The 27,483-nt window shown below is 42.1% G+C and overlaps 2 protein-coding genes across 2 annotated transcripts in view; one reads left to right on the plus strand and one right to left on the minus strand.

Moving 5' to 3' along the window:
• Positions 1-3,064: 3,064 nt before the first annotated feature.
• Positions 3,065-9,410, minus strand: LOC307089309 (cystatin 10). Its single transcript, XM_079755516.1, has 4 exons — positions 9,159-9,410; positions 6,868-7,019; positions 4,348-4,449; positions 3,065-3,604 (listed from the first exon to the last, which is right to left on the minus strand). Exons 1-4 carry the CDS (start codon positions 9,280-9,282, stop codon positions 3,455-3,457), a joined length of 528 nt encoding a protein of 175 aa, XP_079611642.1. The 5' UTR covers positions 9,283-9,410; the 3' UTR covers positions 3,065-3,454.
• A 1,941-nt stretch (positions 9,411-11,351) lies between these two features.
• Positions 11,352-27,483, plus strand: part of il11ra (interleukin 11 receptor subunit alpha) — a 29,436-nt gene continuing 13,304 nt past the window's right edge. The window contains exon 1 of the mRNA XM_079755493.1: positions 11,352-11,427. The gene's annotated coding sequence lies outside the window, so the exon portion shown is untranslated. The remainder of the gene's footprint in view (positions 11,428-27,483) is intronic.

A 27,483-nucleotide genomic window follows, 5' to 3' on the forward strand; every position in this document is an offset into this window, starting at 1 on the left:
TTATAAGCACACAAACATTAGCGAGCCTTAACAGAGGGATCTAGGTGTGACCTCGGTTCAGACATCACGGTTCGGTACAATGAAGGGAAAAGAAAAAACAAAACTGCATTTTTTTTATTGTCTCAGGTTGTACCACCTAGTGTCATACAGTCTCTCCCCTGAGCTAGCTGCAACAGCCTGAACTGTGTAATCTAAGATGTAAACAGTAAACAATAAGTACCCCACATCACCTCCAGACTCCATCCGTAACTTGTAAACAAATTAAGATCAGTTATCAAACGGAAAAATCAGCATGTGTTATTTATGAAAGTGCAAAGTACACAGAATTTGCGCATTTCCACTCGAGGGTGCGGGTCGGTTCGGTGCGGCTTGGTGGAGTAGTGAAGGTGTGGTTCGGCGCAGCTCAGTTAAGGCTCGCGTGTCCACCGCCCACAGTACCTTTATGGTGGGGGGGGGGGGGGGGGGGGGGGGGGGGGGGTGTAGCCTGCTAATAAATCCAAGGAGAAAGAAGAACGCGCACAATGAACAAAGATCAACAATGTAGGACGGCAAACTTTTGTGCGACATTTTCTTCAATAAACAAAGCTTTCGCCGTTGTCCAGAAATACCTCGCGGATAATGCGTTTGTTTATTATCCCCGTCTCACGGAAATGCGATTCTGTCGACCAATCAACGGACGGCGTGTGTAGCTCGAACTTGCCGGCACCCTTTCAGGCATCTCAGTTCTCCCTGAAGATTGCGTATCTAACATTAGATCGGCATTACATTAATTCATTCGCATGCCAGTTTTATTTAATTTTCTACCGTGTATTCTCAGTGTAAATCTATGCACCGAACCGTGACGTCCGTACCGATTTGGTTCAATACGAACACATGTATCGTTACACCCCTAGTGTGTACTGAAGCAACACACCCAAAAGACACATGCGCTGTTGGGTTCCTCTGTCCTGACCTGGTCTTGGGTTCCTATGGTCTGAACGGGTCAGCCGCCTCGACTACTGCATCTTGCTCCTGGCTGGACTCCCTGCATCCGCGCTTAAACCTTTGCAGCGCATCCAGAACAATGCAGCGCGCCTCACATTCAATTATGTTAATTATTATAATATGTTGGACATGCGGGCATCGTAGGCCGTCTTCCGCCTAACCCCAAAGTTAGCCTCAGACATGCGGGTTTGGTCGGGGCCCACCTCCATCGGGGCCCCCACCAGGTTCTGGTTCTGCTGGAGAGGGCGGTAGGAGTGCTGGGTCGGTCCTATCTGAACCCACCCCGCAGCCATTTCCCGGGTTATGTGGATGGCAAACATAGGCTTTCGGAATCAGCGAAATCCTCAAAGTCCTCATCTTCTCGACGATGGTCTGCAGCAGCTGGCATGGTGTCCTTCAGCTATTCCAGACGCATGTGGCCCAAAAGCTTTGTCTCCGATAGCTCCAATTATTTTGGTCACTGTCGAAACCCAACCTACTCCATCAGTCTCCAACGTCCCTCCCTGGCCTGTATCCTGTTGATCTTGAAATCTCAGGCCAGGATTAGGCCGTGGGAAGTACAATACTTCAACTCTAACACGGAAAGAGATCTAATAAAATTCTGACTTTTAAGACTTGTATTAGTATTTTTATAAGAAATACAAAAACCAAGCTGGCCTTCAAAACACCTGCCTTCCGGTTTCGGCACACAGTTTTATAACCTCAATTCTGTGATTGCTCCAATGAGCTCAGAGCCAGGGTTGTTATCAAACAATGCCAATACATGGCTTCTGTCTTCATTATTCTTGGATTTGTGCCATGCATCATAATCTAAATCAGGGGTCTCAAACTCGCGGCCCGGGGGCCAATTGAGGCCCGCGGGATGAAATATTGTGGCCCCCTACTTGACATTAAAGTTTAGTGTTAGTGCGGCCCGCGCGTTGTTGTCAAACTCACATTTTTGCTGAGTCGCTTGCCACGCTTTTTTATCACTTGTGATAGGGTGACCGGATGTCCCGGTTTTGCCGGGACAGTCCCAATTTTGAGTTACATGTCCTGAGTCCCGACAAAAGCCAAAGGAAACTAAAATGTCCCAGTTTCCACCAACCACTATGAAATGTCCCCTGTTGTCAGCGATTACATAGCCAACGTGATCTAATTATAGCCCGATCATTAACTTAGATTGGGTCAGTTGTGCTCCTTTTTTCTGTGGAATACTTGATGTGGCCCAGCCTGACCCAGACTCTACCTCCAGCGGCCCCCAGGTAAGTTGAGTTTGAGACCCCTGATCTAAATTATCAATGTCCTCTCCTGAATATTCTCTACCCTTGTATCTAACACTGTCATGGATCAGTCATTCACATATCTTGTTATAAAAGCCCTGAAGACAACTGTACAGCCTTTTCGCACCAAGGGCGTAATTGGTTCCTGAACAAACAGTACAGTTGCTTTGTCTTTCTGAATCCCTCGGGGTGATTCTGCCTTGGGTCAGCTTGTTCCCACGTCTGAATATCAGTACATACTGGTGGCCTGGAACATCAGAGGATATTTCTAAGAAGAGTCTCTTCAGAACACGCTTATTTCATTCATATAGCATAGGATAGCATAGCATATAGCAAGGCAAGTTATTAATTACAATCCTTCGAAGGGTAAAGTGAAATTCTCTACAAAATATGTATTTCTAATAATTATGCTATATGTAATATATACTGTATATATATTATACATTAAATATATTCAAATAAAAGCATATGTGAAGATGTATGAGATCATAAAAAAAATATTATGCTTGAACTGGTGGATGAGAAAACAAGTTTGCGACTAGGAACTTGGATTTTACACAGCTTTATCTTTCTCCTGTTTGGAAGTTGAATTTCTGAGTTCCAAGATATAATCGGATGCTGCATTGTCAGAAAATAAACATTATGCCAAAAGGAAGTTTGGCATATTTCTAGTACGATTACGATGCCATTGCAAAGCAACCAAATCTCATTGACCGATACCGTAGATGAAGGGTTTGGAAATTGTTGGAAAATGTAGGTGCACAACTTAACAAAATGTATTACTTAGGTCAATTAATTTGTTGAAATTTTATTGTGGAAATTTTACATATTATGCATTTTAATGTATTCAGGATCCTTTTTTGTTGAATTCTAAAATGTCGTGACTGAATTTATTGTTGATAGTTATATGAAAAGTAAAGAGTAAACTAGTAAGACGCTCGTGGTTCTAACAAGCTAAAAGCACGGCCAAAAAGCTAACGAGCCCCATCACACGACAATAAAAACCATGCTGCTACTTTATTCAATGTTAGCCCAATATCCAGATTCACCGAAATGTATTGTAATATATAGTCCCAATACATCTGAATATATACTAATATATAATCCAAATAAATCCATAGTTCAAAATATATCCAAACGAATCGTACGTACCCGATTGCACAAAAGATTTGTTCCAAAAGAACAAATCGTTCATGAATCGCACATCACTAGTTAGGAGAGGCATTGTCCAGGGGGAGGGACAGAGGGGGGGAGGCGGTAGGCAAGGAGGGGGACACCATCTTGTGGCATGATGACTCCACCATTTGGTGAACCTGGTTCCGGGGGTTGAAGCTTACCTCGAACGTGCAGGCCAGTCGCTGGAAAGAGGAAGTCAGGGTGAGACATGTGATCAGGTGTTCAGCAGATGAACCAATGAAAGATGAGGGGCTTTTTGCCATACCTCCAGTGCTACCACAAAGGGAGCTGATTCTGACTTCAGAAACATGGACAAGTTAGGCCTTAAGGCCTTAACTTTGTGAATATATATTAGCTATTATATTATTAACATATTTTAACTTATTCTGCTAGTTCCCTCACGATCCCTCACGAATATGACATGCAACAATGTTGCAGACAGTTTCAATTTATACTTCTGTGCAAACTACGCAGCGTGCCATTACACTAAATGTGCACTAGAGGGTGATTTACCAACCAACAATGTGCACCTCTATGGACAATAGACTCCAAAGTAAAAAGTCCCCATTGTTGCCTGGCGAGTTCGTGTAGTATTCAAACAACCACGCAGAACAATGTTGTGGCCTTTAGAAAGCAAGCGCTATTTAACTGTTATAATAATAAATATGATGCTCTATTATGTAATAATTATGTTATAATTGTTGTATTTCACTGTCATATAGAAAACAAATTATATAATAGTTTACTGTTAACATTATAGCTAATAACATATTTATATATACTATATTATATCATATTTTTCTAGCTTATTCACACAAACCTCACATTAAGTCATTAAAACTAGGTAACACAACTAGTTTGCATCTGACAGACAGCATCAAGTACATGAGACATTCTAGATGAATTATGAACAGGGTGTAAAAACCTTGTGTCGCAGAGTGCACTTGTCCACTTGGTTGGTTTCAGACTTGAGGCATGCAGTTTTCCCCAAGATGGCCTTCAGTTTATAGTTGATCACGTTGGTTACCTGGTCACACACACACACACACACACACACACACACACACACACACACACACACACACACACACACACACACACACACACACACACACACACACACACACACACACGTACAAAAGCAGTTGTCTTTAACTACGTTTCAGGTTTCACCAAAAAAATTATCTTGGATCCAGCATTCCTACTATTATAGTCAGTTGCGGCTTCTCCAGTGAGGAGATGAAGGAAGATCCTGCTTAACATTGTTAAGAATAAAAGATGTAGATTGCCCAGACTACTAATGAATTAATGCCCTTAAATATGACTACTTTAATGCCTTTGTATATGTAATGTTTGTTTCCCTCGGTAAAGGGATATTAGCACCCCCTAACGCCTATTGACAATTACCAATATAAAGCCATGCGCTATATATTGCAATAAGCAGGAGCCCTGGCTGTGGAGCAGCCTGGAGGGAGGGGTTATCCCGTCAAGTCTAGGCTACAATAACCGAGGAACCCGCTCAGCCGTATTTGCCTCGTTTCCACCGAGCGGTGCGCTAGTGTTCTTTGCGGTACATTGCGGCTCTGTTCAGTTATATTGTCGTTTCCGTAGCCCGCGGCCGGGCAGGACTGCCCGGGGCCGGGTTGCCCGCGGCCGAGCTGCGGAGTGCTCGGCCGGGCTGCGGAGCCCGCGAGGAGGATTGACTTGATTTATAAATGAAGGCCCTCAATCTTAATTGGCACCATGACCTACATTCTGAAACATCCAATAACATCCAAATTTGCCTAAAACAAGGCTTACAGCCCCTGTAAATAGTTGTGAAATAATGTTCTTGCTGTTCTTTTGATTGTTTGTTACTCTGACCATTCTGTTTTATATTGTGGAAAGGATGTTAGTGAATGATTCAGAGCATGATGCATTTTAAATGGCATCACTTTTGTGCCGTGTTCCAATATCCATACTAGCTGTATTTACTAGCCTAAATTTGAGTATGTAGGGCGTTCCGATTCAGATCGGGTGAAAATAAGTGTACTGAAAGGACCCGGATGGTGTACTCAAAACGGTCAAATCGCGAAGTGTGGATCGATGTACACTTTTCGTACTCAATGGCAGCCGTCTTAGCTACGTAGCGGAAGAGGGCGGAGCCAGCCTGAGCCAAAGTCAGCGCAGTTTCCACATAGCCTGCATTAAGTCATTTTGTAGTTTTTAGAGCTTGTAGTTTTTAGGTGGGGGGGGGGGGGGGGGGGAGCCGCGTCGGCAGTCGTGATCGTAATTTCCGGTTGGTGCACCACGGAGTATTCGATTTGGAGCAACACTGACATCTGAAAATTAGCGCACTTAGTGAGTGCGGATGGTGTACTTCGTTTAAGTGTACTCATGGAAGGATGGATACCGGAACACGGCATTGGTCTTGTGTGTCTTCATTTTTCTTAAAACAATTGTAGCTGAAAATGAACATAGCCAAATTATAACCAATAGCTTTGGTCACTGAGGGCAAAAATAGACCCAATGCTAGGCCCAGATTTCTTTATTTACTTTTACAAATCAAGAGTAGGCCTGATTTGACTAATTGGCTTTGCATCCTTTCTTTCTGCCCTTGTAGTCTAAGACATGCTGCCCACCAGCTTTCAAAGTACAATGCTGCCACTGGTGGATTTGTTTCAATTCACATAATTATCCCTCCTAGCTATTTTGTAGTTCCCCAAAACACCCTGAAACAACTTGAGTCTCACATACTCATGCCACCATACGCCACTAACAGTGCAAGCAGGCCAATGGCAACCAAGCACGCAGTCCTTCCTCCCTCACTTTAAAAACCACAAGCCTTATATATAAGTTATACTTACCCTATAAATCATACCTGGTCTAGGCCTCACCTAGTCTAAATCTCACTTGGTCTTAATCTCACCTGGTGTACGTCTCACCTGTGGCGTGTTCCGATATCCATACTTCCCATACTTACTATAGTTAGTTTGAGTATGTAAGGCGTTCCAATTACGATCGGACAAAAAAGGAGTACTGAAAGGACCCGGATGGTGCCCTCAAAACGGTCAAAACGCTGAGTGTGGAACGACGTACTCTTTTAGCGGAAGAGGCAGAGCCAGGCTGAGCCAACGTCGGCGCATTTTCGACATAGCCTGCATTAATGGAGTCATTTGTAGCTTTTATTGCTTTTTAGCTTTAAATAGCAGCTAGACGGAAAGGGTTCATTGTTCAAAGCGGGATGTTTTGGCGGGTGACGAGCCGTGGCGGCAGACACGATCGTAATATCCGGTAACTGCACCACGGAGTATTCGATTTGGAACAACACTGACACCTGAATATCTCAGCACTTGAGTGCGGATAGTGTACTGAGTTTAAAGGAAGTATGGATATTGGAACACAGCACTGGTCTATGTCTCACCTGGTCTAAGTCTTAGCTGATCTCTCCTGGTCTACATCTCACCTGGGACTGAGCAGAGGTGATGGATACCAGTTGAAATGTCTTCTTAGATTTTGATTGGCCGTTGAACTTCTCAACAGCATGAAGGGCGGCGGCCTGGACCTCCTCAGACTCCGGGCTCCTTGGATTCCAACCCCCCAGGAGAGAGACCTTCTCTACACACACAAACACACACAGTAAATACACACATAGAATATATTTATAGATCCTATTTGAAATTTTTATATATATATTATATATATATATAAAAAAAATATATATATGTATTTGTTTATATCGCATACAGGCATCCTCAATAGTATCAGAATCAGAATCAGAATCAGAAAACTTTATTAATCAGAATCAGAAAACTTCATTAATCCCCGGGGGGGGGAATTGTTTCGTTCCAGGTCCTCCGTGCAAATAGAAATTACAAGCATAGAAGATAAGATTATACAATATAAAATTATAAATAAAATACAATAAATAAAAGTAAGAATAAAGTAAGAAGTGGACATCTCTTAGTGAGTTATAAAACAATATTTACATTCTGTTTTATGTCAGATTATCAGAGGGAGGAGTGATAGATTTTAATTTCCACAGGCAGGAATGACTTCCTGTGGCGCTCAGTGGTGCATTTAGGAGCAATGAGTCTCTCACTGAAGGAGCTCCTCTGTTTGACCAAAGCGTTGTGGAGAGGGTGAGAGCCATGCTGAAGGATCGCCCGCAACTTCGACAGCATCCTCCTGTCAGACACTGCTGTCAAAGTGTCCAGCTCCACCCCCACAACGTTACTGGCCTTCCTGATCAACTTGTTGAGTCTGTTGGCATCGGCTACTCTCAGTCTGCTGCCCTAGCACACAACAGCAAACAGAATAGCACTAGCCACCACAGACTCATAAAACATCCTCAGCATAGACAAACTAGAGGCGGCTCTGTCCCTTCTTGTAAAGGACTTCAGTATAGAGGCATGCTGACCTAGATGTGGTAATATTATGGTTTATAGATTCTAAAACAACAGGAACCTCCAGTTAAACTGCATGCTTAAACACACTGACTCAACACAGGTACACACGTGACTACATGACAACTATACAACCACTGCAGATTTACACAACTACAAGACTACACAACAAATAAATGATACATTTTCGCAAAATATTGATTGATACATATACAGTATATATATATATATCGATTATTTTATGTATTATTTTTTAAAGACTCAGTTTGGACCACGAATAAAGCCAGAAATCCAGCACTTTACCTTTTCGCTGTCATGTTTTCGAAGTTCGACATATATCATAATGTATCATTATAGGATTGTCTAACAATATATTGATTATCTCAGAATCACTGTATTGCGATATTATTGCGGTACCTTGGGCCATGTATAGCATATCGTATCGTATCATGAGGTTCCCTGTGATTCCCAACCCTAATGTCTACACAACCACTACCCAATCACTAGACAACTACACAACCACTACATGACTACACAACTGCACGACCACTGCACAACTACACGATAACACCACTACAAGAAAACTACAAAGCAATTACGCAACTACGACAAAATAAATAAATAAGTGTTATATATATATATATATATCGAAAGGGCCCTGGCTTAGGGTATGCTGCTAACCGGAGGGTAGGCGGCTCAATTGGGGCAACAGAGGCAGCTGTAGGAGGTAAGCCTATGAGACACTAGGATATGTGAACTGATGGTATCCTGTGCTGGTCGGGTCAAGGACCATACGGCGGCAGACTGTGTGAGCGGGTTGTGAATGTCTTTGTTCACGTGCTGTTATTCTGGTAGACTGGAGTAGAGTTCGGGGCTCACTGCTTCCACTCTACTGCAAACAAGCCTTAAAGTATGTTCCTTCCACTGTACCTGGTAGTAGGGTGGCTGGCCTTATAAATAGACACACTGAAGCCACAACTCTCACTATTTCCACTGTTGCAGCCAAGCCAAATGTATTTTATACACATACTCACTTCCACTCGCACGTACTAATACTTCCTCAGTAGTAGTATAAGTATACGCATACTCCCTCAGTATTAGTACGTACACACATACTCCCTCAGTAGTAGTACAAGTACAGAGATACTCCTTCAGTAAGAACACACATACTCCCTCAGTATTACTACACATACACACATAGTCCCTCACTATTAGTATAAGTACAGACTACCTCAGTAAGTACACACAAACTCCTCATTATTAGAACAAGTACTCACATACTTCCTCAGTATAAGTACAACAACAAATAATACTGCAGGATCAGTACTTCAACTGCCACATTAGTACTTACTGACTGTGATCATCTCTTCTTGGATGGTGGGCTCCGGGGTGTTTTGTTGCTCCCCTAGGACCGCCAGGACCAGAGACAGAGCCAGCAGGATCCACACAGGTGACCTCGTCAACATCCCCATCATGATCCTCAGTACAGGCTGGAGGGAGCAGAGCTAGTATGGCCCAGTAGAGACTTGTACAGAGCAGGAGGATCTATGTGAATGTAGACCAGTAGCTGTGGGAAGGCTTTAATACTGGGGACAAATGACAACACACACTGAAACCTGGCGACAGAGAGAGAGAGCGAGAGAGAGAGAGAGAGAGAGAGAGAGAGAGAGAGAGAGAGAGAGAGAGAGAGAGAGAGAGAGAGGAGAGAGAGAGAGAGAGGGAGAGAAAGGGAGAGAGAGAGAGAGAGGGAGGGAGAGAGAGAGAGAGGGAGGGAGAGAGAGAGAGAGAGAGGGAGCGAGAGGGAGAGGGAGAGAGAGAGAGAGAGAGAGAGAGATAGAGAGAGAGAGAGAGAGAGAGTTTAAGCCATGGAATGTTTAACCAACCAAAGAAGACCACACCCACCATCTGTCTGCCAATGTGTGTGTGTGCGTGTGCATGTGTTAGTCGGTGTGAGTGAGTGTATGTGTGTTTCCATTGCATTGAGGCTCTTTAGACCTGACTCAGGCTGAGTCATACACTGGGCCCATAACAAAGTACACACACACACACACACACACACACACACACACACACACACACAAGCACACACACACACACACACACCCACACACACACACACACACACACACACACACACACACACACACACACACACACACACACACAAGCACACACAAGCACCCTCTCCAGAATATTCTGTTCTGTTTTACCAGAACAAATTGATTGACAAAAATAAGTGTTGGTACCTGATAGTAGTAACCAATACTGATATAGCAGCTCCATTTGTGTTGAGAGAAATAAGCTGACATCATCTTGTGGTTGGAAAACCAGTTGGTTCAACTCTCCCCCTCCATGAACACATCATCATTGGCACTGACTATCAACCAATCACAATGACATTTTACAATGTTGTTAATCCTTAGTTTCACCATGGAAACCAACGTTATACACTCAACACTAAACTGGTGTTGAATGTTCCCTCTGATGTTGTCTGGTGCTGGGACCAGGACTAGTTTGTTGTATTCTTACCTGACAGAACCTCTGTGGATACCAGTGGGTCATTCTCCGTCCTCGGCTGGGGTTCCCCTGTCTCTATTTTAGCTCCTCTTATATTCTCCATCGACATTCTCCCACTTATCATTCACAGACTGAAGGTCTCCTTTCATTGCTATGTGGACAACGGAAGCCTTCCCTGTTGGACCTGATGGATATAATACAAAAAAAAATGAAACAGAATGGAATATAGATATAAATACAACAGAATCATGTTGTCCAATTACGGCGAGGACATTTATTTTCCCGTAAACTAGAATATGAAAGAAACGCCGCTTCCGTCAGGAGGGTTTGATTCTTTAGGTGTGTTGATACTGATCATCTAGCAGGGGGCAGTAGAGCGCCGCTCTGGTGCAAACACACTGACCTTTAAGCCATCTCCGTTGTGCGTCTAGCTGCCTGTAGCCATGGTAATGGCCAGCCTTTTAGTCAATTAGAATCACAACACTCCACGTTGTGAGTTTACCTCTAATATGAACGATGGATAGTTGGATGGATGGATGATGGATGGATGAATGGATGATGAATGGATGATGGATGGATGATTAATGGATGATAGATGGACAATTGATGATGGATAACTGATGGGAAATACAATTTTGCAAAAACCTGACACACAAGTATATTTCGTTCAAAATGCTGAATACCTACACGGCAACATTCGGAACTGAATAACAGATTTAACTCTGATTTAACTCTGATTTAACTAGGATAGTATCCTCCTCTGTCCGCTTCTCCTCCTCTTTTCTCCTGTCAAGCCAGTTGGATTGCCATCATTTATAAACGTCAACCTGCTGATGAGATCTCTGTAGACAGGTTGGCAGAACCATTGGCTCTGCTTCAACACAACCTGACCCGGGACCAGACCCCGCCCCCTACGGACCACAACCTGCCCGATGATTGACGTACAGCTTGGCCAATCAGAGGGAAGGTATCCGATAAGCCGCTCTACTCTCTTTCCCCGATCCCGTTGCTCCACTAGGAGACCGGAGAGACCGTAGAGAGAGGTGACTATGGAGGGGGATCATGCAGGCAACATGGCCGTCTGAACCGCGGACAACCCGAAGGTGAGTCTGGCTTGGTTTGAACTCGACAACTTTGATTGTTTAGATTGTGAAAGCTTGCTCATTTAAAGTTTACAACTTTGGTTGCTGTGTGTGTGGCAGCGCCGATGTGTAGTTGAGAGGGTACTCCTGTGTGTGACACGCTTCCGTCTACACTAGAAGGACTTTAGTACACACTGAGTACTTCAGTACTGTTATGAAGTTGCTTATATAAACACTCCGCAGTCTCCCAAACTCATGTGTGTTGAATGTGTGTTGTACTTGACATACTACTGGCTATACTACATAATATTCTATATGTGCTACAGAATACACGGGCTGCATGATATACTGGCTATACTACAGAATGTACTGTCTATACTACAGAATAAACTGGCTATACTACAGGATTTACTAAATTTTCTAAAGAATACACTGGCTATATGATATACTGTCATATAGAATACAGAATATACTGTCTATATTACAGAATATACTGTCTATACTACAGAATACACTGGATATACTACAAATAGACACACACACACACACACACACACACACACACACACACACACACACACACACACACATACACACACACACACCCACACCCACACCCACACACACACAAAGAAAACCAAAACCACAAGTCTGACTCCTACAATTATTATTCTTAACTATAAAATATATTTTTAATGAAGAATAATTATTATTTATAACTTAATCTATTACTTAAGAATAATTATTATATAGCTATAAATAATTGATCTATTACGAAAGAATAATTATATTTATAACTATAAACTAAATATCTAGATTACCCTAATTATTACTTATAACTATTATCCATGTATCCAAAACAACAGACTCATTATTATTCATAACTAAACTAAATATTGATTACAATAATATTTGTAGAACTAACTATTAAGTATATATCTATAACTATGGAATACTATGATTATTATTGATAACTGTAAACAATGTATCTATATATACATAGACTACTTTAATTATTATTTGTAACTATAAAACACACATATATATATATATATATATATATATATATATATATATATATATATATATAAAAAATATATAGCGAGAGTTAGAGATTAGAGATGAGCGGTAGAGTGAGAGAAATGGAGCAAGAGAAAGAGAGATACAGAGAGATGGAGAAAGAGAGAGGGAGTGATTTAGAGAGAGAGAGAGAGGGGGGGGGGGGGGGGGGGGGGGAGTGAGTTGATAATAGACATGGAGGGGCCTGAAGAGGTATAGCTGATGCCAGGAGTTTATAAGAACCAGATGATCTAGACCAGGGTTCAGTTAGTCATATTTATATATATTTATATATTTTAATGCCTCAGCATTGATAATACTTGACCCTGATTGGTCAATAATGGTAAAAGGGTGTGTATAATTTTTCAATAATGGGACACCTCTTCCTTCCAGACGTTTCAGATTGTTTAAAGAGAATGTACTTTGCTGGTGTTGATACATAATATACATAGAGATATAGTCGTTGGAATGGTTTAGTAAACCTAGCGTTAAGATACATATTTTTCCAAGTCCTGTCTCTAATCGAAGATATTCCAACTAAATAAAAACATATTGTCAAGTTATAATAATAATAATAACAATATACATTTATAATGATGATAATAATGAGTCCATATATATTTAGCTAATCAAGATGCCCAAAGCGCTTTACATCATGAATGTGTGTGTGTGTGTGTGTGTGTTTGTGTGTGTGGGGGGGGTTATTTACCTCATCCACTACCAGTATGTAGCAGCCTCCTGCACACTGACCATCGCAGTGGAGAGGAAGGATGAAACTATCTAATTAGACACCGGGTGATGATTAGGGGGCCATGTCCAGTACACAAGGATTATCACCGCTACTCTTCCGGTGAGGGCCATGGGATCTTCAGGAGCCACCGGGAGTCAGGACCTCTGTTTAATGTCTCCCGTTAAACGTAGAGCACTCCAATAAGCCCACTTTGGGCCTCTTGGCCGGCCCAGACTCCCTGTATCCGTCCTAGTTCATGGGGGATATTATGTAGCCAAGAGGGATGAGACCCCACTGCTGGCCATGAACCCCTCTGGCAGCACCTGTCTCTGACAGTATCTTCAGAGCACAACTTTGATAGCTGCAACTGTAAATAGATCTTTGCAGTCCTTTATCTGCTGTGATATCATCTGATATACGGTAAGTGTGGAGGTTAGGGTTCCTGTGGAGGGTGAGTGCTAGTATTGATGGTTATTGGTAGTATTGATTGTTAGCGTGGAGGGTTAGTGTGGATTGTTAGGGTGGGGGTTAGTGTGTAGGGTTAGTCTTAGTATTAAGGATTAGTTTTAAGGTAGAGGGTTATTAGTCTGGAGGTTAAGGTGTAAGGTGTTAGGTGCAAGTAATTATTTTTGTCTTGCAGCAAAGCAACATTTATTTAATCACGCCCAGGTTGATTTTTGGCAGCTCTAGCCTGCAAATAAATCAGCTTTATCAATCACAATCAGGTACCTGTCAAAGCCACCATGGTCATGGTCATTGCACATGTTGTAGGAATCGGCAGGGCCAAAAGTATATTCATATTTCTCAACACAGTTCTAACAAACTTAATTGTTAGAGTGCTTGCCTACTTTCAGTTATCAAGCAGGGAAACAACCTCAAAAAGAATGTCTCTAATAAGTGGATGTATTAAAGAATGCACACCCTCCTCCGCGAACTGCCATTCGCTGCACTATTTTACACTTGGATGAAAAGTGAAACTCCATTATAATTGAATGAATCCTCTAAATACGTAGGATATTTTGTTGAAAGGCAATAGGACCGCATCGAAGAGAGCGTGAAGCTTCTCGGACACTTATGATGACTTATATAATGCCACGGTGTGGATGTGTGGAGCTCAGTCTAGCCGGTGGTTGATGTTGATGTCCTTATCAGAGAGACGGTTAAGTTTCATGGACACAGAGTTAAATGCCACGGTGTGTGTGGAGGTGTGGACCTGTCTGGCCATCAGTTGATTTGGATTTTTGTCTGCGTCCACGAGAGGGTTAAACTTCAAGGAAACCTATAGTTTAACGCCACGGTATTTGCCTAATACCGTGGCGTTATTAGGCACATTTATAATGCTCTTACAAAACAATGGTACTAAAAAAAGAAGCTCAAATGGGTCGTAGCTATGGGGATAACACACCACCCTCCGCATTCCAACTCTTAGCCCAAAAAGCATTTTTTTTGTTGACATTCTTCCGCTCAGTGCTATAGTAGAAAACATTGCAGTTCAACATGGCGGCCCCCATGGAAGAGCTCTCGCTCCATATGTACACATAAAGGGTTCTTTCTAATGGGGACAAAAACAGGATTCTTAATTTCATGGGATTCTACACTAATTATAAAATATCAATTTGTTCCATTTCTACCTTGTCCTTTCAGCTAGATGCCGCTCACACTCTTTATGGAAAGAGTGTGAGGAGTAGAGCTTGGAGCTTAGAAGTCGGTTCAGGACAAATCAAAGTTTGCCTAGTATACCTATACCCTGGTAATCTGTTTTAATCGGCAGACTAGCAGATCAAAATAAGGAAAGTAGCTAACAGTAGGATGTTGTAAGAAGCTAGGCTAAGGTACATAACATAGGCTACTTTAAGGATCTAAGGCGAGATAGCTAACAGAAGCAGAGGAGCTTGGCTAAGGTTTGCTAATGGTAGGAGGCTTTAAACAGGGTTGCTAAGATATCTTACAGTAGAAGACCTTAAGGCTAGGTTAAGATAGCTAACAGTAGGAGGTTTTAAGGGCCCTATCTGGGCTCGACCGTGTGTCTTGAGACCCCCTACACTACATGACAATCAGAATGGACTGACCCCCCACTTCCCTCGTTGATAGGAGCCTTAAGGTAGCTAACAGCAGATGACTCTAAGAAGCTATGCTAAGGTAGCTAGCAGTGATAATACATGCAATTTCAAAGTGCCGTTCAAGGTACCAAAGAACCCAGGACATAGTTAATAGTAGGGGACTTTAAGGAGGTTGGTGTATGCTAACCTGACATAACATGCTTGTGCATTACTTACACAAACTAATGGAGTACCCGTTAAAAAAGAAAACACACCTTATCGTAAAGGGCATGGCCTGCGGTATTGCTTCTTGACGTTGCTCAAGCTTATCCAAACAACATCTCACTCAACACTGGACTTCCGTGGTTTCTCAACAACACACATAGAATACACTCAGAAAAACGGTTGTCGAGAACATCCAAAAAGACAGCCATACTTAGGCAAAGCAGGCAACTTTATTTCTGTAGCACTTTTCCCTTCGATAAACACACACATACATGTATACATAAATACATAGTCTCCTTCCATTGAGTTAGAAGAGTGCAGTGCATGATCACAACGTTCAAAACTTGCCTGTTGGTAGTGGGCCAATCGCCTGGCCTCCCATTTTGCTGCTGGCAGCTTTTTGAGAGCAAACTCCACACCGCACTTACTTTGTCCAAAGCAACACACCCGCCAGTGCAATGCCCATTCTCTGCCTGTTACGGGTTCAGATTGGGCTGGTTGTTGCATCTTTCTGGAGAACCGCTCATCCAAACAACTTCACACTTGACCTTGCTCCTCCCTGCCAGCAATACACCCCAGAGGGCCAATATCATGTGAAGTAAATCAGATCAGTGGTTGTCGAGAACATTGAAGGACATCATCATTTACATACATACATACCGATGCCACTTCGAATGCCGTTATGACCCATCCAAAACACTTTTGGCTGTATAATGGATGTGTGTGTATTTGTGAGGGATAGAGAGTTTCGATGACATCACTGTGAAGGAATGTGTATGGAAGATAAGTATGAACCTGTACTGACCTTTCACCCACATTCATGTTTCCCCTAGCTGTCTTTGATCTCTGTCTCTCTAGTGGTCTGTCTATCGCTCTTCCTGGCAGTCTGATACACTAGCAGTCTGTCTGTCTTTCTAGTTGTCTGTCTGTCTCAACCTGTCGTCTGTCTAGCTGTCTCTCTGTCTCTCAACCCGTCTATCTGTTAGCCTCTCTACCTGTCTGTCTGTTTCTCTGGCTGTTCGGGATGTCTCTCTACCTGTCTGTCTGTCTCTCTACCTGTCTGTCCGGCTGTCTATCTACCTGTCTGTTTGTCTCTCTACCATTCTCCTCTCTATAAACTTTGTTGTGTTTATGGTAGGGTGGCAATAGGTGGTTATCTCTGGGAGAACAAAACGGATGCTATCATAGTGATAGCTATGCTACAAAAGCATGCAAAGTGATAGTATGCAGAGCATGGTGATGCTATGCTACAATAGCATTTGGAGCGATAGCATGTGGAGCGATAGCCTGCAGAGCATGGTGATGTTATGCTACAATAGCATGCTGAGCATGGGGATGCTATGCTACAATAGCATGCAGAGCATGGTGATGCTATGCTACAATAGCATGCAAGCATGGTGATGCAATTCTACAATAGCATGCAGAGCATGGTGATGCTAGCTTGCAGAGCATGCTGAAAAATAATTCGCCAACAGTGTTGATGAAAAGTGAAAACTGTTAAGAAGAGAGCTGAGATGTTTGTACACACAGAGGTGGATAAATGTTTCATCTTCATAAACATTTACACACAAATACACACACACACCAAAGCACGTGGACACAGAAGACAGCCAGCTTAAACCACATTTATATTGAGTGATCTGTGCGAGGCAGCACGAGAGAGAGACAGACATGCAGAGAGGAGAGCAGCTCTTTGCAGGTTGGCAGGTATGTGGTGTTTGGATAGGGGCTGTAGGCTATAGGCTACGGCTCTATAGGCAGAGCCGGCGTTATGGAGGGACTTAAGGTGGCAAAGCCCCCCATAAGGCCTTTATGCCCAAAATGTAATTATGATATCATATTTACTAAATAATAAAGGTTTAATTGAATTGATAATTCATTGAGGAATAACAAAAATATACATTTAGTTCATAAGAAAATGAAAATATGGTAAAGCCTTCTTAGAATTTAAGTGGCATGGCATTTAACGGCTGAAAATAAGCTAACTATCACATGGTCCTCAAAAAATGGATGTAAGAATATTTTTAAAAACCCCTGATGCTCCATCCACAACAGTTTACCCTTACAACAAGGATTTTCAAGTGACTGCGTCTACATTAAAGGGATGATATGAAGCTTTTTTGACTTTTCCCTTTGCTATCTGACGTTTGAATACATGTTTTACGTCTGCTTAACTAGAAAAATCGAAGTCTGAGCCAGGGGTATTCGCGCCCACGAGAACGCCCCTCAATAAGTGTAGCAGTGGGCGGTGCTGAAGTGTAGAAGTCACCTCCCAGCTACCCGCAAAACTTACAACCTCTTTGTGGTCTGAATTTGCTGACGCACGCGCAAAGCGTTTGACCAATCACAGCAGACTCGGCTACTCGGTAGGGGGGCTGAAGACGACATGATACAAAACAGTATGTTTTTTAAAGTTTCTTATGTTGTTTTTGCAGAAATTAACAGTGTGAGAGTAATGAGGGGTATTTCTAACATACAGGTATGTAGCCCTATTCTAGTAGTACCCCCAAATGCCATTATTAACCCTAAAAAAGCATGATACCGGATATTTCAGCACGTCAATCAATGATTCTGCTGACCTGGCCGTACAGCCAGATAACCCACCCCAATTTACGTGACTCCGTGGAGGAAGGGGTGTGTTTAAACCTTCCTCCACCTAAAGGTCAGACGAGGTTCGAGGCAGATATCTGATCTCTATCACCAGAGATCTTAGCTCTCTCCCATCAACGATAGCACTACTATGGAAGACGATTAGGGCCACATGTGATTATTTTTTTCTGATATTAGTTCTGACTTTAATATCAGAATTCTGACTTTAAAGTCAGAATAAAAAAAGTTTGAGAATCCTGAGATTAAAGTCAGAATTCTGACTTTAAAGTCAGAACTCAAAACAAATTCACAAACGGCCTTAACTAAAGCTTCTGTCCTGAACTGGGATCTTAGGTCAAGGTCTTTTCGTGACAACACGTCAAAGAAACCCAACGCATTTGTATGATCAAAACATGCTCACACCAATAAAGCTAATTGAAATTAGGAATTTAATTGAGAGAGAAAGATAGGGTGAGAGACAGACATACAACCTGTAAAAAAATCTATAGATTTTTTATTATTAACTTTTTGATTGTACTTAATATTAATTAACCTTTTATTCCTTTTTATGTTAAGTTAGTGTATGTATGTACAGTATGTAGTGTATTGTCAGTGTCTCTAGAGGTGGGAAAAGCCCCGTCACTCTGTAGCCCTGTTCCAGGAAATCGTTTCTTGGATTCACCTCCGACCATTAACAGATTTATTGTACTGATAATCAATATTTCACTTTGTTTTTAACCTTTTTTCTAATACTTTGTTATTTTCCTTTTGTAATAATTGTACCTACTTTGGCAATGATAATGTTAATTGCCATGCCAGTAAATTGCTTTTGATTTAATTGAATTTAGAGAGAGAGAGAGAGAGTGACAGAGACAGAGACAGAGAGAGGGAATACTAATATGACAGGGAACAGAAAAACATTTGAATCAAACATGTATTATTTAGTTTACAGCAAACAAAAATAAACTCAAAGTTATAGAAGCATTTGTTTATAGAAAACATAATAACCTTGCAGTTCAAGTGCCAGTTCAAGTTGATAGAAAACCGATGTTGCCTCTCTCTCGTTTTGCCAGCGAGACAGAGAGAGAAAAAGAGGGAGAGAGTAGAGAGAGTGAGGGAGAGAGAAAGAAAAAAAGAGTAGCGACTAGAGAGCAGTACAAAGCGAGAAAGAGGTTCTGCTAAGGGGAATTCTCGCGATACCCGACGATCAGAGAACTCGTCCAACGACAAATCCTTTCGGTATATCTAAATGCAAGTTTGTTGTTTGAAGGGCCACTAACAGAAATATGCCCCTTACACTTTACACAACATGATGACTTTTTATGTTTTAAAAAGCTGTCAGTGTTACACAGTGAATCGCTGTATCCCCCAATCCTCTATGAGGATTGGGGGATACACCGATTCACTGTGTAACACTGACAGCTTTTTAAAACATTGAACATTGATGTTGTAAGCAACGTTGCATATTTTGTGTCTGTTTCTTCGAATGTGTGCACATCCACAAGTTTGGTGAAATTAAAAATGTCCAACAACTTTGTTTAAATATTTTTAAGCCAGGTCAAGAAGGACGTGTTTGTACGACGATATTTGCAAGCACACATGTCTTCTGCATGTCACGGACCAACTACAGAAGGCCGTCCTGTAGACTTTGGACTGGTTCTGCAGGGCAGGTTTGTTAAAACTCTCTTGCCAAGAAATCTGGGAGATTGTTCATTGAAGTGTTGTAATGGACTTGTGTCTAGTTTAGGGCTGTTGTTGACCTGTTGATCTTCAGCTAATTGCAGTGTGTGTGTGTGTGTGTTTGTTTGTTTGTGCGTGGGTTTTCAATTAAAGGGCACACTTCATCTTCTGCATAAAATTTATCGTCTGGCAAAAAGTCTCTCACACACACACATGCACACATGCACACACACACACACTAAAATGCACAAAAACGTGTGCACATTCAGACCCAGCTGTAACATCCTGGCTCACTATTCTGCCTTCCCATCTCCTCTTTTCCTATCCTCTCCTCTCTTTCCCTTCCTCTGTCCTCTTCTCCTCTCCTCACTCCGTGTTTACACACGTGCATGTGCCAATGTTTGTGTGTGTGTGTGCTGGGTAGGATTACTGTATTTATTTTATTAATAAGCAGGTTGATGTGTACTTAGCACAGTCTGGTTATCTTGAGGATCTTAATAACACGCCTTGTTTCGAAGACCCGGCAGCAGTTCTAATCCTGTTGCCCACTGAGCGTTGTGGGTTTGACTCAGCTGATGGAGAGTAAGGTTTGGTTTAGATTAGGATCCTCTCCTGGACTTCAGGCTTGGAATAGGAGAGGAGTTAAAGGGTGAGAAGGTTAGAGGTTACACTTAGGAGGTTAGGGGCTAGGGGTTAGGGCAGGGGTCCCCAATTACTTTTAATAGTGGGCCATTTTTTAAATCCCTATGGAAATAATCGGCCACTCAACCTCCAGCCCCATCGGCCATCGAGCAACCAAACCAATCAACTTTAATACTCACCCCTTGACAGGCCTTCCTGTAGTCTTATTGTTTTGTGGATTGTTGTTTTAAAAAACGTTAATGCACTCAGTTGTATAGGCTTTGAGATTGTACAAACGAAAAGTGAGTTACACATAAAATGTATTATAATACTATTATTTGTATATTGGATATCAGATCGTCTTCCTTAGCAGGATAATCAAACAGAATAGTAAACTATTAAGTTGAGTGTACAAATCAATGCAAAATCATGGCCGAAGCTCCGTCTGTCAATATTCCTTTGCTCATGTCCAAATTATTATTCCTAAAAACCTGGGTTACTTCTGTAAAAACAATTTCACCTGTAGTGTACCCATGAGATCAAACATAGCAACTCCTCCCAAAAAGACTTATCATCAAAAAAAGCACAAAAAAAGAAAGCTGTTCGAGATCGGTTCTTGTTTTTTCATCGTGCCTGAGCACTTAGTCCAGCATATATCCACAGCACAACACTTCAAAAGGTCTGCATCTTAGAAAGGTTTCTTGCTCTTTGCGAGACGCCATTATACATGGGGCGATTCTTATCTTGAAAAGAAGTGGTTTTATGAAACATTTTTACAGAGTAAGTAGATGTTAGGCTAGATATCTTCCGCTTTCTTGGATTGGATCTGGGTGGGAATGCTTCATAAAAGCTGCAATGTTTAGACTCAAAATGTCTTTTTAGGTGAGCAACCTTGTTAACCGATATTGGATGCAAACAGCAGATAAGCAGGTTGGTTTAGCCATGTCATGTCCAGGTAGAATGAATAAATATTGTTGAGTCCAATCTGCTTTAAATATTCTATTTTCATTTTCCTTTTTTTGGTAGCCATTGTTCTCTTGTTTTCTCTCTGCGTTATCTGACTCGCTCTTAGATTCAGCTCAATAGTGTTGCTGATATTATTTGGTGCACGAGGTATGGGGGCTGTACTAGGGGAGAAATAAGCAGTTAAATTAGTTTGAATTAATTGAATCAACTTTATTTTCTGTGTGGATTAATTATTATGTCTCTGGTTGTGCTTAAAGCAATTAAGTGACCGAACGCTATTGATATCTCTACTTCTCTGATCAGCGCAATATATACTGTATATCTCATTGTTTAATCCCATTCATTTTTTTTTTTTTCTCTCTCAGTAATTATTTTGCGGGTAGAGGTAACAGGTTCAATAATTAGGGGTTAGAGGTTAGAGGTAAGAAGTTAGGGTTAGAGATTTGTGGTCAGGGGTTTAGGGGTAGTGCTTCTTGGTTAGGGTAGGATAATGCCAGGGGTAGGCTTCTTGCTTAGGGTTAGGGTAGGATAGTGGTAGGGGTAGTGCTTCTTGGTTAGGGTAGGATAATGCCAAGGGTAGGCTTCTTGGTTAGGGTTAGGGTAGGATAGTGGTAGGGGTAGTGCTTCTTGGTTAGGGTAGGATGGCAGAAGGGTTAGTATTTCTTGTTCCTGAGATATTGGGTATTTGCAGACGGCAGCTCCAGTTCATGTTTAACACCTCAGCGGGAAATTAATGGAAATTATTGGTATGAAAGTTTCCACGAAGTCCCGGCCACAAAATAAAACAGAGCAGTCATTTAGAGAGACTTACGGTAATACCAGGCCTAGCTGATACCAGCTGGAGCGCGTCCAGCCAGCCTCCACGCTGTGTTGACAGACGGGGGGCCTTGCCAACCTGGGCTCAGCGAAGCTTTCACCCTCCACTGAAGATACTGCTCTGTCCGCTACAGCTGGAGGGACGGCCGCAGAGGTGGACATAACCCACGGTGACGTAGAGACCCAGGGAGGTAGCAGCTAGGGCGATGTAGAGATAGAGAGTAGCTACAAGTACAATAAGGGCATTTAGCAGACGCTTTTATCCAAAGCGACTTACATCCGTTAATACACACATTGACACACCGACGGCAGAGTCAACCATGCAGTTAGGGTTAAGAGTCTTGCTCAGGGAAACATCGGCTAGGAGGAGCTGGGGATTGAACTAGCAACCTTTCGGTTACAAGACAACTGCTCTACCTCCTGAGCTAAGCCGACCCAGTAGCTAGGGGGGTGTAGAGTCCCAGGGAGTAGCTAGGGGGATGTAGAGACCCAGGGAGTAGCTAGGGGGATGTAGAGACCCAGAGAGTGGCTTTAGCGACGTAGAGACCAAGGGCGTAGCTATGCAGGTGACATAGAGACCCAAGGAGTATCAGACACTTACCAGATACTCACAGAAATTGTTTCCATTGTCTATTTCAAGATGTAAATCAGCCACTATTTTTGTCAAACTCAACCCCTCTGGCAGTGTGTATGCGTTTCGAAATTGGGCAGTTGGCAAGCAATTGACATCCACTTATCCCAAACGAGTGTTTAGTGGCGCCCATAGCTGAATATTTTCTTTCTCCGGCACAAGTAAGCTCATGTGGGCTGCCCTGGTGAGGTGTTTTTCTCCTATAGTCCCCACAAACAAAGCTTCAACTTTCCACTGTGTATAGCCATGGAGTAACTGAGAGGCGTCAGGATTCTGAGAGTAGATGGTTGATGCGTTAAAGGCATTGTGATGAATCTGAATCCTGATATTAGCTGCATGATGCGTTAAAGGCATTGTGATGAATCTGAATCCTGAGATTAGCTGTTTGATGCTTTAAAGGCAGTGTGATGAATCTGAATCCTGAGATTAGCTGCTTGATGCGTTAAAGGCAGTGTGATGAATCTGAATCCTGAGATTAGCTGCTTGATGCGTTAAAGGCAGTGTGATGAATCTGAATCCTGAGATTAGCTGCTTGATGCGTTAAAGGCTGTGATGATTCTGAATTCTGAGTGCAGAGCAACATTTCAATAAGCAGGGTAGATAAGAAGGGGGCGTTTTGGAATGGATTGAATTGCAGCCTAACTATCACTTCTGAATCAAACTCATTTGCTAAGTTACCAGTTGTATGAACGTCCATAGAAACCTCTCAATCTCTTAAGTCTTGAGCATGCGCAGTGGCATGGAAAAACTGAATAAAAACTAGTTTTTTTTTGTTTGTAGGCCCTATTATCTATTCTATCGTGCCAAGTGCCGAAATTTGGAATGTGAGGGGAGAAAGTTGAAGGAAAATCATGGCTGATTTACCTCTTGTCAACGTCAACAATGAACCTGTGGTCGGCATGTGTTTTGTGTTTGTGCTGAATAACGAACACCGAAGGATTTCCATTTTAGGCAAATATTCGTTTTGTATGCAGCACATTTTATAGCATCGATCAGCACAGTGTATTCTACTGTCCCCACGTGACGATCAGGACAGTGTATTCTACTGTCCCAATGTGATGATCAGGATATTGTATTCTACTCTTCCCATTTGATGATCAGGACAGTGTTTTCTACTGTCCCCATGTGATGATCAGGACAGTGTATTCTACTGTCCCCATGTGATGATCAGGACAGTGTATTCTACTGTCCCCATGTGATGATCAGGACAGTGTTTTCTACTGTCCCACAATACGATTAGGACAGTGTATTCTAGGGCTGGGTGATTAATCGAATTTCGATCCCGATTTCGATTTTTGCTTCAAACGATCACAAAACTAATATAATCGAGTTTTTGATTTTTAAGCCTTTTTTTTTTATTAAATGAGAATGTGCAGAAGAACAGCCGGATACATATCTGTACATTATTTTAGATTTGAAAATTTTCTTTTTGACCACTTTGTGTATTTTTTTAAGGCGAAATTTCTAAATTCTCAGTTACAAAGTGTTTTTGGGAGAGACATGCTGAATAAATACATCATGTTTTCAAACTCAAATCGTTTGAATAATCGTGATTTCAATATTGACCTAAATAATCGTGATTATGATTTTTTCCATTATCGAGCAGCCCTAGTGTATTCTACTGTCCCATAATACGATATGGACAATGTATACTACTGTCCCACAAGACTATCTGGACAGTGTATTCTACTGTCCTCATGTGACCTTTGACCCTCTACTGTGGGTACCTGACCACTACACCATCCTTTTTCAGCGGCTTGTACAACTGAGCTCTGCCCAACATCATGGCTTGTTTACCTTATCAAAAGTTGCCATGGATGCAGTGGGATGTTTGATGACCCCTGCATACAGAGTAAAGAGGTAGGGGGCTCGGCAGGGGTTAGAGCATCAGTCTGTGATTGGCCTGGGGGGTGTGTGGGAGGAGCTTGCTTGGATGGATCTGTTGTTAGCAAGAGGACAGGCTTCAGGACACAGTTTGTCTAGGACTGGTTGTGATGTGTTGCAGAAAGGCAGGATATCGCGACAGCTCCCTCGACAAAGAGACACAACTTTACTTCAATATGTTCAAGATGTCCAACTGCAAGAAACGTACGGAGAGCACTATTTACTGAAGGACATTGTGTACATGTTTGTTTGTGAATAAGAATAATGATCATTTGTTATTGGCGCTCTTCATCAGACACACAAACACAAACAAAAAGACACACACACACACACACAAACAGACGCACACATACAGAAACACAGCAGAGCAACCACAAGCCTTCATATATTTATTCATTCTCAAGGACTCACGTTACTGTGTGTGTGCATGTGCATGTTTAAATGTGTGTTGGCTCAAGTATCATAAAGCTGTCAAGCCATCTTGCGTTCTTTGTGACTGGCTTTCCAACTGTGTGTGTATGTGTGTGTGTGCGTATGTGTGTGTATGTTTATGTGTGTGTGTGTTTGTGTGTATGTGTGTGTGTGTCTGTGTGTGTGTATGTGTGTGTGTGTGTGTGTGTGTATGTATGTGCGCGCCCTCCTCTTTCCCTCTCTGGAATTTCCTCCAGCGAGAGAGCCAGAGTAAGATGGCTTCCAGATGCCAGCTATTCACACACACACACAGACACACGCACACACGCACACACACACACACACAGACACAAAGAGACACACACAGACACACACACACACCACCACACACACACTACACACACACACAATGGAATGAAAGCCACAGCTAGAGTAGTTATATGATATTGAACTAAACTTTCAGAATACTGAACAGTTTGGATCACAATACGATGCATAGAAGCTCACCTCATGGTGTTGAATATTCACACACACACACACACACACACACACACACACGCACACGCACACGCTCACACACACACACACACACACACACACACACACACACACACACAATGGAATGAAAGCCACAGCTAGAGTAGTTATATGATATTGAACTAAACTTTCAGAATACTGAACACAGTTTGGATCACAATACGATGCATAGAAGCTCACCTCATGGTGTTGAATATTCACACACACACACACACACACACACACACACACACACACACACACACACCTTGAGGCCTAGCGCTGGGGGCTAGCATACCTACATCTTGACCCACACATGGTAACAGTTAGATCTTCTACTTTAGTGCCAAGCAGTGGAAGCTAGCGTAGCCGCTAGCAAACTAAATAATGCTGGCTGGAGCTACCATTAATATGGCTCCACGCATTACCCATCAATACTAGCTGGTTAACTACCATAATGCATCAATACTAGATGGTTAACTACTTTCCTGCAACTGGGTCCTTTACTAGCTAGTTAACTATCATCATGTATCTAAACTAGCTAGTTAACTATCATCATTCAACCAAACTAGCTAGTTAAAGGGTAATGCCGGTGTAAAATGGATTTGGGATATGTTTTGTATGATAACGAGTTGAAACGTTCGTTTTGGAGCACAAAAACTGCATATAGACGCTATCTTCAGTTGGTTGTTTTTAGCAGATTCTATCAAAACGCTATAACCTTGGAACGATGGGGGCACTGGTTATGGTAAAAACTAAATCGCTGTTTTAAACTACTTAAAAGGCTAAAAGTAGCCCGACACTTCTTTGGTAGTATAATAAGGGTCTTAACATATAAAAAAGGCATTGAGAACTTTGTACGTGTACAGATTGTTTATTAAAAAGGACATTTTATGCACACAATACACAAAACAAAATGGCGTCGACGGGGGGTCTACTGATGGTATTTTGTATAAAATGTCCTTTTTAAGAAACAATATGTACACTTACAAAGTTCTCAATGCCTCGTTTTATATGTTTAGACCCTTATTATACTATCAAAGAAGTGTCGGGCTACTTTTAGCCTTTTAAGTGGTTTAAAATAGCGATTTAGTTTTTACCATAACCAGTGCCCCCATCGTTCCAAGGTTATAGCGTTTTGATAGAATCGGCTGAAAACAGCCAACTGAAGAATGCGTCTATATGCGGATTTTGTGCTCCAAAACGAACGTTTCAACTCGTTATCATACAAAACATATCCCAAATCCATTTAACACCGGAATTACCCTTTAACAAACCATCATGTATCTGTAGTAGCTGGTTAACTGCCGTCATGCATCTATACTAGCTGGTTGACCATCATAATGCATATATACTAGATACTGAACTACCATCATGCATCTATACTAGCTGGTTAACTACCATCATGCACCTATACCAGCTGGTTAACCATCATAATGCATATATACTAGCAACTGAACTGCCATCATGTATCTATACTAGCTGGTTAACCAAAAACATGCATCTGGGTTCTGTACTAGCTAGTTAACTAACATTATGCATCGCTACTAGCTGGTTAACTACCATCATGCATCTGTCTCAGGTCAGTACCAGTCACATTCGCTCGCCTGCCATCCGTCACCGCGTTGAGACGTGTTATTACAGTGGAATGCAGCCGAAATCGTACACGTGGAGATGTTTAGCTATTCATTTCTTTCTTAAAGGCCATGTATTCTCTGTCTCATGGATTTGTCTGTCTGGTATGGAGTATGGGGTGTCTTGTCTGGTACTCATTTACTGATCAGATGTCATATTGTACTGTATCTTAGTCGCTGGTATGCATCAAGTGGAGATCAGTAGAACATGACTGTAGAAAACGGCAGGGCTACACGCCACCCAGCTGGCTGCCACTCTCCACCTAGTTGACTTCT

Source organism: Pollachius pollachius (assembly GCF_949987615.1).
Source record: "Pollachius pollachius genome assembly, chromosome: 18".
Lineage (NCBI taxonomy): Eukaryota > Metazoa > Chordata > Actinopteri > Gadiformes > Gadidae > Pollachius > Pollachius pollachius.